This window comes from Sphaeramia orbicularis, chromosome 14 (genome assembly GCF_902148855.1).
Source record: "Sphaeramia orbicularis chromosome 14, fSphaOr1.1, whole genome shotgun sequence".
In the NCBI taxonomy this organism is placed as follows: domain Eukaryota; kingdom Metazoa; phylum Chordata; class Actinopteri; order Kurtiformes; family Apogonidae; genus Sphaeramia; species Sphaeramia orbicularis.
The window spans coordinates 17,403,493-17,415,716 of record NC_043970.1 but is presented as its reverse complement, the minus strand read 5'-3'; the positions used below and the strand labels follow the sequence as shown (position 1 = coordinate 17,415,716).

Sequence of the window (12,224 nt, the reverse complement as noted above, 5' to 3'; positions counted from 1 at the left end):
ACTAAATCCAAAAATGACATCTGTTTTTTTCAATCAGGTCAGGGTTTTTTTTTGCTAATTTGATTTTGAAAAATTTGATCTTCTCACAAAATTGATTACATTTTTGTGACTTTATCAGTTGATTCTTTTATATACAGGGTGGGGAAGCAAAATTTACAATGAACATTTAGTTGTTTTTTCTCAGCACGTCAGCTACGTCAATTGTTTTGAAACCAAACATATATTGATGTCATAATCATACCTAACACTATTATCCATACCTTTTCAGAAACTTTTGCCCATATGAGTAATCAGGAAAGCAAACGTCAAAGAGTGTGTGATTTGCTGAATGCACTCGTCACACCAAAGGAGATTTCAAAAATAGTTGGAGTGTCCATAAAGACTGTTTATAATGGAAAGAAGAGAATGACTATGAGCAAAACTATTACGAGAAAGTCTGGAAGTGGAGGAAGCAACAAAAAACGTACCAAAGCTTTTATTAACCCTTTTATGCACTGTCCACTCCAGTGGACAGTTCTTCTCCAGCTGTTCTCTTGTATTTTAATGGGTTTTGTTGTTTTAGTTCCATATCAGCCAACACAGCGGACACTTATGCACCATCCCATACACTGTAATTCAGATCATCGCTGTAACTTCACTATTATTGGTAAACCTGATCTGCACGAACATGTTTGAGTTTAAATCAATTGTTATTTGTTAGACAAGGTTTTTTTTTTGCATATTATCTCCATGAAGTGAGTAATTACTAGCATTAGAATATGTTAAAATGTGAGAAGACATCAGATTAGCAGCATTAAAAATGTTTTTATTTCATTGTTTTCATATCACTTGCTGATATTGGGTTTTAAACACGTTTCTTTACTTCAAAAATTAAATGCATGGATATTTTTGTAACTCCATAGAAAAAAAAAACTCAATTGCATTGTTTTTTTCATGGCTAAATACTGAAGAAAAAAATCTTGACTAAGGTTTTCATAATTTGTGCATGAAAGGGTTAAAGCTCTCAAATCCAAAATCCTAACGGATCCAACCAAATCCATGAGAAAAATGGCAACTGAACTTGAGGTAGACAACAAGACCGTTAGAAATGCAGTAAAATATGATTTGAAGTTAAAATCTTACACAAGAACACCAAAACACTTGTTGACAACAGCAACAAATCCAACTTTAGCAATTTTTGGGAATCATGTTTATGGCCGCCTTCTAGCCCAGATCTAAACCCTCTGGATTATGTTATTTGGGGCGTTTTAGAACATGCTACCAATAGAACATCACACAGCAATGTGGACTTTGTTAAAGATACTATTAAAGAAGAATGGGAGAAGTTGTCACCCAAATATTTGAGGAACACTTGTGCAAGTTTCAGGAAGCGTGTGAAGGCAGTTATTGAAAAAGGAGGACACATAGAATAAAAAAATTTTCTATTATGTCAATTTTCTTGTGGCAAATAAATTCTCATGACTTTCAATAAACTAATTGGTCATACACTGTCTTTCAATCCCTGCCTCAAAATATTGTAAATTTTGCTTCCCCACCCTGTATAATGTTCTTTACAAATACTATTCAGCTTAAGTTTGATGTTGATGCTCAGTCTGGGAAAAAAAAAGTGTTTCTCTATGGAATTCTTTAAAATGTTTGGCCAGATTTGGATTAATAAAGTTGAGAAAAAAAAAAACCCTCTTCCTCCTGGTGTGCGGAATTGAGATGTTTGTTGCATTTCAATGACGTAAAAGTCGGATAAATGCGACCTGGCTGTTCAGACTGAAGTCACATTACAAAATATCAGATACTTGTCAGATATAGGACCACATATGAGAGTGGCCTGGGTTGGATTTGAAAAAATCTGATTTGTGTTGTTCAAACTGTCTGTAACAGATCAGATACAGGTTACATATGGGCAAAAAAAATCCGATTTGGGCCACATTTGCCTACAGTCTGAACTAAGTTTTGAGTAAAAAGTACATGAGCCTCTGAGCTGTTCAACACTTGAACACAACACACTTAACGGCTGGACTCTGCTGACTCTTATTTGCATTAAGTGGGTCAAAAATGGCCCGGTGAGGTTGTTTTCCTTCAAAATCTTTGTAATCAAGTTATTTTATACTCTAGGTTTTCCTCAAAAACATGTTTTTGACATTATGCTATTTAAATTTTCAACTCACCTTTTATTGATTTTATGAAATTGTAGTTTTTGTATTACTACTGCAGGCTTCCATAAGTGGGTCAAAAATGACTCGCATTTATTCGTTCTACAGCAAAACCAAAGGACTCACCCACTAATTGGATGTTCTATTGCTGTTATACAGGGGTTGGACAAAATAATGGAAACACCTTCACCTCAAGATGATAATGCCCCAATCCATACAGCTAGAATTGTTAAAGAATGGCATGAGGAACATTCTAATGGAGTTGAGCATCTCGTATGGCCGGCACAGTCCCCAGACCTCAACATTATTGAGCATTTATGGTCAGTTTTAGAGATTCAAGTAAGACGTCGATTTCCACCGCCATCGTCTGTAAAAGAGTTGGAGGGTATTCTAACTGAAGAATGGCTTAAAATTCCTTTGGAAACAATTCACAAGTTGTATGAATCAATACCTCGGAGAATTGAGGCTGTAATTGCCGCAAAAGGCGGACCCACACCATATTAAATTATATTTTGTTGATGTTTTAAGGTGTTTCCATTATTTTGTCCAACCCCTGTATACTTTATACAGGGTGGGGAAGCAAAATTTACAATGAACATTTAGTTGTTTTTTCTCAGCAGGCACTACGTCCATTGTTTTGAAACCAAACATATATTGATGTCAAAATCATACCTAACACTATTATCCATACCTTTTCAGAAACTTTTGCCCATATGAGTAATCAGGAAAGCAAACGTCAAAGAGTGTGTGATTTGCTGAATGCACTCGTCACACCAAAGGAGATTTCAAAAATAGTTGGAGTGTCCATAAAGACTGTTTATAATGGAAAGAAGAGAATGACTATGAGCTAAACTATTACGAGAAAGTCTGGAAGATACTATTAAAGAAGAATGGGAGAAGTTGTCACCCGAATATTTGAGGAACACTTGCGCAAGTTTCAGGAAGCGTGTGAAGGCAGTTATTGAGAAAGGAGGAGGACACACAGAATAAAAACATTTTCTATTATGTCAATTTTCTTGTGGCAAATAAATTCTCATGACTTTCAATAAACTAGTTGGTCATACACTGTCTTTCAATCCCTGCCTGAAAATATTGTAAATTTTGCTTCCCCACCCTATAAATATATATACACACTTCGCTTTTCAAATTTTCAAAACATTTTGAAATTGTTAGAAATGTAAAAAAAAAGAAATTCAAAGATGAAATCATTCTTTTGTGGACCAAAATATAAGACAAATGATCATTTTTAACATGAGAAAATGACAAAAGTGGCATAAAAACATATTGATTTTAACCCAGGTCATTTTAGACCCAGTTATGGAAGAGTGTGGGGTCCAGTCACATCTAAAGGTTAATGAAAAAATAAAACTTAATAAAACTGACAAAGTGAAAGTGCAAGGCAACACATTTTATTTCAAAGGCCTAATTGGCGTTAAGGTACAGCATATTAAATATCGTTAGTCCAGAGACAGTCATTGCAGAATAACATACCATTCTTTCCTTTACATGATACATTCAGGCTGACTTTAAATGAGATATTTTACATATTGTTAATGTGATGCTAACATAAAAAAGGCTGAGGGAGGGGGGTTTAGTGAAGGTCTTGTACTGCGGTTCCATCCTGCTGCTTTCAGGTGAACTCTATTTTGTCATCTTTAATTTGTGGTGGCTCGCGGCCACTGCGACGCACAATTAAGACACTTCATTTCTGCACTTTAATTTGATTGATGTTGGCTACCTGTAGTTAGGAGACTCGTAGCGTCTGTGTTAGTGTCATGATAGTTCCTTGAGGAGCTGTATAACAGAACAATGTATTTTACATCCCTGCACATAATGTTATATTTTAATAAATATAATAAATAAAAAGTACAAACATCTGAATACTATGGAACCAGATCGCTATCAAAGACATTTTTTTTGTCAGTAATACATTGCAATCAAACGCTGGATCCAACACCACGACCTCAGTGGTTGGACACTTTGTAAAAGCGAGGGCAAATAACTTTAGAAACGTCTTGAGCTCTGTAAAAAAAAAAAAAAGAACATTACTGTCATTATCAGCTTTAGAAGAAAACTAAACTGATAGCCGTTCTGTCAGGAGGCAGAAAACAAGCCAAGCGTTTGCCCTGTGGCGCTCAGATCCACATACATTCTGCCGTTCCACAGCGGGACGAGTCAAACCTTCAGCTCATTCAGTTCAGTCCACAGATGTGTTTAGTCGTCGCACTCTGACAAAGTGTTAGTGTCGCATGTTGAAGAGTCATAAATATCACTTTGACAAACTCCTCCTTTTATCCCTTTGCTGCAGTTGAGGTTTGTTCTTCAGTAATTGACTTTCCCAGGAACCTGCACATTCACTCCGCTGTAGTCCACCATGTACATGGGCCACTGCTGCAGACAGACACAAACACAAACACAGGGGCGTCAGCCATACAGAGGACAAAACACTTCCATTAGTACAAGGAGGTGGTCGACCTTAACTCACAATACAGATTCAAGATCAGCTTCTAGAACGTACAAACGTGGCTCAACTCATACCCGCTAACAGGGAATGTGAGCTGGAATTAGACCGTCGTGAAACAGGTTAGTTTTACCATCAACTTGAGAATTTGCACCAAGAAGAAGTTGGAGCAGATACTAGACCAGGGGTGTCCAACTCCGGTCCTCGAGGGCTGGTTTCCTGCATGTTTTAGATATGTCCCTCTTATATTAATGATCAGCTCTGCAGAAGCCTGATAATGATGTAATGGCTTCCAGGTGTGACGGAAGAGGGAAATATCTAAAACATGCAGGACACCGACCCTCGAGGACCGGAGTTGGACACCCCTGTAGTAGACTATACTGCATTTACACCTGCATGAAACATTAACTGCAGTATTTTTCAACCTTGGGGTCAGGACCCCACATGGGGTCACCTGGAATTCAAATGGGGTCGCCTGAAATTTCAAGTAATTGATAAAAATAAAAACGTATTAATAAAAAATATATGGTGAGTTGAGAAAAACAATCCCACTCCATAAAAGACATGACAAACTGAAGCTGAAACTGAAGCACTGTGGTACTGTTTATCTTTCAAATGTTCATTGTGGTCAGTTTCAGATGCTGCAGCTCTTTCATAATTCATAGTTTGAGTTCTTGTTTGTTCAGTGTTAATTGTCAGCCTTGTAAATCCAAGCTGGACTGACTGTACATATCCTGACCAAGGAAAATCAAATTCTCTCTTTGTGCAGTAATCTACACCTGGCTTTTCTGCCTCTGTCCATAATAATATACATTATATAGACTAAATGTCGTCTAAAATTAATGTTCATTTGCAACATAGTATAGTAAACTATTACATGATCAAAAACAAATTAAATTTAGCAAAAAAAGTCTCCATTTTGAATGTCTGGGGTCACCAGAAATTTGTGATGTTAAAATGGGGTCATGAGCCAAAAAAGGTTGGAAACCACTGATTTAATGATTAAACATGTTTCTCAAATTTAGGGGAGACCTCCATATGTGGATAAAAGGGCTATATGTAGTATTTTTACTTTCACATGTTTAATCAAAAAGCATCAGAGTGTGATTTTCACTGGCTGTCAAAAAAACTGGTGGATTTTTTTTCTTTGAGGTAGAAAATTTGATACAAATGTGTGTAAACCATGAGCTTTATATGTTTATATGTTATCCAGTGATTGATACAGTCTGTGCATACATAGGGTTGATTTGTTGGTGGTTTGGTAGAACTAAATGTGTTCTGGTACACTCCCTACTGTTGAGAGTTTGGAATATCTCTGATGCATAAAACCCCCTTAACTCATAAAGACTAAGACCTAGCGCTACTTTTGTATCCGTTCCCGAATGACTTTTCTCTCTACTTAACCTTTTTAAGTGATTTATCACCCTTTTTTTGTATAATATTATCTTCTGTTTTGCATTTTTTCAGTCAAAATCAGGTATTTTCTATTATTTAATTTGCTGATCAAGTAAATCTTCATAAAAGCTCAGATTAAACTTGGGGTTTATTATATCAGAAACAAAGAAAACCAAGGAAAAGTGAATTTTTTGGCAAAATCTTTCATTAACTGAACATAAAACAAGTGTCTCCATCCACTGTCATTGATCCAACTCCATGGGTTTTACTGGTGAATCAATGCTGTAGAAGATGACGGTGTTTCCACATTCACTATGCAGCCTCTGAACGTCCACATGGGTCATATCTAATGACCATGAAAAGATGATAAACTGCATTTTACACCAATTATTTACATGGATTGATTGGGTTAGTGGATCAACGGGTATTAAACAATTTAGATCAGTAGATGGTTTTGGTCGCCGGTGGCTGTTTGAGTCTTTATGGGTCCTGAACCCTACATTTGAAGGGACACTTCCACATTTATCCTGGGTTTCTGCAGACGTAGTAAGATCATTAAGACCTTTATGAATTCAATTTTAACACCCACTGTTACATTTCCCATTAACAAAGGAAATGTTTGGGGCAGAACTGGGGGGAACTAACAAAACAAATAGACAAACATGGACCAAAAACCAGTTGCAGAAGGTGCTTTGGTGGTAGAACCCCTCAGCACCCAGTAAATGTATAAAAAAAACTGATGTGGACCCAAAAAAACCCAAACATTAACAGGGATTTAAATGAACTGGGGAGGGGGGGGTGTTATATAATTACCCTCAGCTGTGGTGGAACCACAGATACATCCAGAGTGTATTTAACACCCACCTCTTGGTGTGCTCCTGAGAGCAGGCGTTGACCGGCACTTTTCTGTGTTTTTTTTTTGTTTTTGATACAACTCTAATGCTTTTTTAATTCCTAATTTGAGCACTTTCTGGCCCAGCATGCATCAGGCTTCTAATCTGATATTTTCAACAGGCTTTAACCAAACACTTAGTCTTCAACTCCAGCCAGATGTCGTTGAACTTGCACTTACCCATAGTAGATGTCAACTATGTTTACATAAACACCAAAGCTACACATGCTAGCTGGGATGTGTCCCCACAGCTCTGAATGGGACACTAAATGATGTCTCTGTACCATTAGATACTGACAGTAGCCCCTTTTACACAGCATTTCTGTTCCGGGAATATTTTGCCTTTATTCCAGAACGTCTATGTAAACGAAATGGTGGGATCATTTGGTCCCACCTTTATCGCGGCTCTGTAACACCTCTGGAGGTAGTAACAGAGCTGTGATAAAGGCGGAATCATGATTACAGAACGCTATGTAAAAGGAACACCTCTCGTTTCGCAACCAAGGTGTGACGTTTTGATGACGTATTACGGGGGGATTTAAAAATGAGTGCGGGCCGTGTACAGTAAACAAACGTATCAACACAACCAGAAGAGGCTGTTGTCACTTCAGGTGGAGGACTTTATCCATGCTAACATTTGCTGCATTCTGTTTGTCCTCCATTGTTTTGAGAGGCAACCCCTCTATGCTCAGGGTATTTCCAAAGCACAAGTTATACGTCACACTATATGCTGCACTGCATCACCGCCCCTTTGATTCCAGAACACAGGTCCGCTGCGTAAAAGTCCAGCCTGTCTCATCTCTGTTACTCCTTTTGATTGGCTGTGGAAATCGGTCAATGGTGGAAAAAAGGTGAGATGACCTCTCACCTTTTTTCTGCGATCTGTGACATCAACTTTATTATGACTGATTTAGAGCAGGGGTGTCAAACACATGGCCTGCAGGCCAAAACTGCCTCGCCAAAGGGGCCAATCTGGGTCGCAGGATGAATTTGCAAAGTGAAAAAGCTACTCTAAAGATATTAACAGAAAAGGGTGTCAAATCGAGTTTAGTTCAGGTTCCACATACAGACCAATTTAATCTAAAGCGGGTCAGACCAGTAAAATACTATCATAACTTGTAAATAATGTCAACTCCCAATTTTGTCTTTGTTTTAGAGTAGAAATGCAAAATGTCATGATGAAAATGTTTATATTTACAAACTATTTTTTCACCAAAATTGTGAATAATCTAAACATCCATTAACAAACTGAAATGTCTTAAGAAAAATAAGTGGAATTTTAACAATATTATTTGTATTACCAAATGTTATGTGTCTTTGTAGATCCAATGAGATCTGTGAGTTATAATGTACATGTGTAAATGATAAAAACAGGCACATTATTGTTAAAACTGCATATTTACTTTTTTGCATCAAAACAAGAAAAATGTCTAGTTATTATTTATAGTTTATTATGCTATTATTTTACTGGAGATTTGGACTGTATGTGGCCCCTGAACTAAAATGAGTTGGACACACATGATTTAGAGGATTAGTTGACAAATTGTTATAAATTTACAAGCAAAACTATTGATTCAAATCCAATCTCAGAACATTTGCAAAAATACTATGAATTTCTGAATACTTTTTAGATGTTTGAGTCCACACTGAGGATTGGTTTGGTTCAGGTTCAGGTTAACTCACTTTGTTCTGGGTGAATCGTTTAAGGATGTCAGTAGTTGCTTGTATTATGAACTTCTCTCTTTCATACGTACCATGACTGGAATCTGATTGGTTGATAGTCCCAGCTCAGAGGAGGGCGGTACCCGGCTGCTCTCTTGGACTCTTTTGCGTTTTCGTCGGTTGGTGGGGGCTTCTGTTCCTACTGCGGGCGTAAAAACCAGTCGGTGTTAATGCAAAAACGCTCCGAGCACTGCTTAGCTTTAAACATGAGGAGGTCAAAGTGCACCTACCTGTGTTACACGCCTGACTACAGATTTCTGCAAAAGGCCTGTGAGAGGCAGACACAAAAAACAAAAATTTCCTTTTGAGTAGTATTCATACAAACATTTTGCAGTGAAAAAGAAAAAAAAAAATCCTTTGACTCCATTCTTTCATTATGGCTTAACTGCTGCAGTGTCAAAATATTGTTCAGTATTTCACATTATTTACATTTGCTGCTGAGAAAGATTTATTTTACTTTGACGTCTCAGATGCTGGATTTAAATCCCAGCATAAATAAACCATAATGAGCTTAACTACCACGAAGCAAACCCTTAAATTCCAGCTGAAATATACAGCGCGGTGACAGCCAGCAGGCTGCTGAATATTCAGGTGTCTCAGCACTCACTGGAGCTGGCTCTTGATGTTGAATGTTATTTTATCTGCGGCTTGAAGGATTTTCTCCAGGCACACGATGTCATAGGTGTTGGGGTTTCGGAAGGGGATATCGTCTGGAAGGCCACTGATTTCTACAGACTCCGGACTGCCACGGATTAGTTTGTAGGGCACCACGACGGAGCGGTCCAACCCCAGAGCCTCACCTGAAAACACAAACAAGGAGATTTTAATTAGACTCTGTTTTGTTTCAGTGGCTTTCTATCAATATTATGAAACCTAAATTAGAGTCGCAATGATTCATCCATTCAGGGGAAATCATTAAATTAATCAACCACTGTTTTGAAAATTGATTAATCAGTTTGCGTATTTTTTTCTTTTCTAATTTCCAGCCTCTTAAATGTAAACATTTTCCTGTTTCTTCTCTCCTTTGGGGCAGTAATCTAAATATCTGTGGATGATGACTAAACAAAACATTTGTCAAGTTGACCATCAGGAAACATTAATAGAAATTTGTGGCATTTTATAAACCAAACAACAAACTTTCTCATGGAGAAAATAACTACTAGTCTAATCAACAGGGAAAATAATTACAGCCCCAGGCTTAATAAACTATATCAGACTCTTTATATCATGTTTGAACTGAGTTTCAATGTAGTGTTTTAAGACAGAATCAATGAAAACTAATATGACACATAACCTGTTCGCACTTGAAAACCCTCAGCCTTCAGTGCACAGCAAAGTTTTTGCACATATGGACGAACAATGACCCGATGACGATACCCTGTGGCGAGGGCTGAGGGTAAAAACTGTCATAGTGATGAAATAATTGTTAATGTTAATAAAGCACATTTTGTGTGATACCATTTTCCTGGATGTAAACGAAGCCATTGCTGTTGTTAATAATAATATCGAGGCAGCCATTCCCAGACTTAAAAAATGCTTATGTCCGATGTTTAAATGTGAAAACCAACTCAAACCTTTAATCCTAACCTTGATCAACACGCCACAGTATTTTCTTTTACATTTGTTAATCTATAATAAATGAAATGTTTATGAAAGTGATGCAATGTATTGTACATCCATGTATAAAAATAAATTGACAAATGTAAGACGTAAAATGAAAATGATTTGCTGAGCCCGTATCCTGACTGTTTCACTCATTCATTCTTAATCCTCGAGGGGTTTCACAGGGATGCAGGAGCACATCCCTGCTACCGACCAATGCTTCTCATATAAAAAATTATAAATATCCATGTGGATTTAAATGCCATGACTTGGTGTTACCAGTTCTGTTTATTTTGGTGACTGCAGATCTTTACTCATACATTTTCATGGCAATGTCAAACTAACTCAATTCCAAGACTGAAAATAAAAAAAAAAAAAAAAATTATTCATTTAGTGTAAACATCTATGTGCAAATCCCTAGAACTGGACAAGGACTGTTGCAACCGCCTTTATGACCTGAAAATAGCTTATTACTAGTTCCGTGGCTGGAGTATTAGTACTGTGAAATAGAAATAGAAATGAAGAGGATGACCGAATTATAGACTTATGAGGCAGTGGATATAATTGTGTCTGTATGTGCATTAATGTTCACTGAAATGTGTGTGTGCTCAATATGTAATGCACATCCTGATATTATCAGTATTTTATTGTACTCATGGATTGTCATGGATTCAGACCTGAATTTTAAAAACCACATACAAACAATTACAAAGTCATCTTACTATCACCTCAAGAACATTTCTAGGATTAAAGGACTGATGTTGCAGCAGGACCTGGAAAAAAACTTGTCCATGCATTTATCTTTAGTCGAGTTGACTACTGTAACAGTATCTTCTCTGGTCTGCCTAAAAAGTCTATCCGACGACTGCAGCTGATCCAGAATGCTGCTGCTCCAGTCCTCACTAAGACCAAGAGAGTGGACCACATCAGTCCATTTCTGAGGTCTCTACACTGGCTCCCTGTCTCTCAGAGAATAGACTTCAAAATTCTCTTGCTAGCATATAAAGCACTGAATGGTTTAGACCCAAAATCCATCAGAGACCTTCTAGTCCAGTATGAACCATCCAGACCACTCAGATGGTCTGGTGCAGGTCTGCTCTGTGTTCCCAAAGTCAGAACTAAACATGGAGAATCAGCGTTCAGTTTCTATGCTCTGTATATCTGGAGCAAACTACCAGAAAATATCAGGTCTGCTGAGAGTCTGAGTTCTTTTAAGTCAAGGATACAGACTCACCTGTTCACTGCTGCCTTTGACTAAAAGGCTTTTGACTTTTTAAATTTTATGTTCTCTTTCGAAACTCTGCACTGCAACTCTTTAATATGTGTGTTTTTACATTTTTGGATTTTGTGTTGTTTTCTTACTTGCTGTTTTTAATCACCTTTTACATGTTTCTTTTATAATGTTTTAAATGTGTTTCTTTTTCCCTGTCGTTGTATTTCAATGTCCTGTGTGAAGCACCTTGAATTGCCTTGTTGCTGAAATGTGCTATACAAATAAACTTGCCTTGCCTACTCACCGTAGATGTTGTTGAGGGTGGGAAGAGGGGGGTTAGAAGGTTTTTTTTGTTGTTTGAAGTGTTATATATATATTTGTATATTAAAAGGGAAAATCAATAAAATATATTTGAGAAAAAATAAACTGTAAACATCTGTAGCACATTCACAATCCCCATTTATCTCCTCACATGCTACGCAAATAATAAAAAAATGTTCAAGATCCTACTTGATATTGAGGGAAAAACACTCCCAGTGGATTAAAACCATTTTATCACGTAAGTTGCTCCTACCATATTTCTTGTTAAACAGTTCCTTAACTTGCTCTCGAAGCACCACCTTCTCCCCCATGCGGTTAATATCATCGTCATCTGTGGGAGAGAGACAATCAGATTGTGACACAGTTTCAAATAAACCAGCGGCGTTGAACGGCTGAATGTCAGGAATGGATTTGTACCCACCGCTTATTGAGGCGTAGGCCTTCTTGAGTAAAGTGACTCGCCGAGGTGCT

The 12,224-nt window shown here is 37.4% G+C and overlaps 1 protein-coding gene across 3 annotated transcripts in view; it reads right to left on the bottom strand.

The window, feature by feature from the left end:
- Positions 1–3,534: 3,534 nt before the first annotated feature.
- The window catches only part of gtf2ird1 (GTF2I repeat domain containing 1), a 56,332-nt gene continuing 47,642 nt past the window's right edge, over positions 3,535–12,224 (bottom strand). For all 3 annotated transcript variants that reach the window (XM_030154383.1, XM_030154382.1, XM_030154385.1), the window contains exons 22-27: positions 12,175–12,222; positions 12,007–12,084; positions 9,225–9,417; positions 8,848–8,885; positions 8,650–8,759; positions 3,535–4,538 (exon numbers count right to left, since the gene is read on the bottom strand). In XM_030154383.1, coding sequence (XP_030010243.1) covers positions 4,470–4,538; positions 8,650–8,759; positions 8,848–8,885; positions 9,225–9,417; positions 12,007–12,084; positions 12,175–12,222 — 536 coding nt within the window. In that variant the 3' untranslated portion in view covers positions 3,535–4,469. The remainder of the gene's footprint in view (positions 4,539–8,649; positions 8,760–8,847; positions 8,886–9,224; positions 9,418–12,006; positions 12,085–12,174; positions 12,223–12,224) is intronic.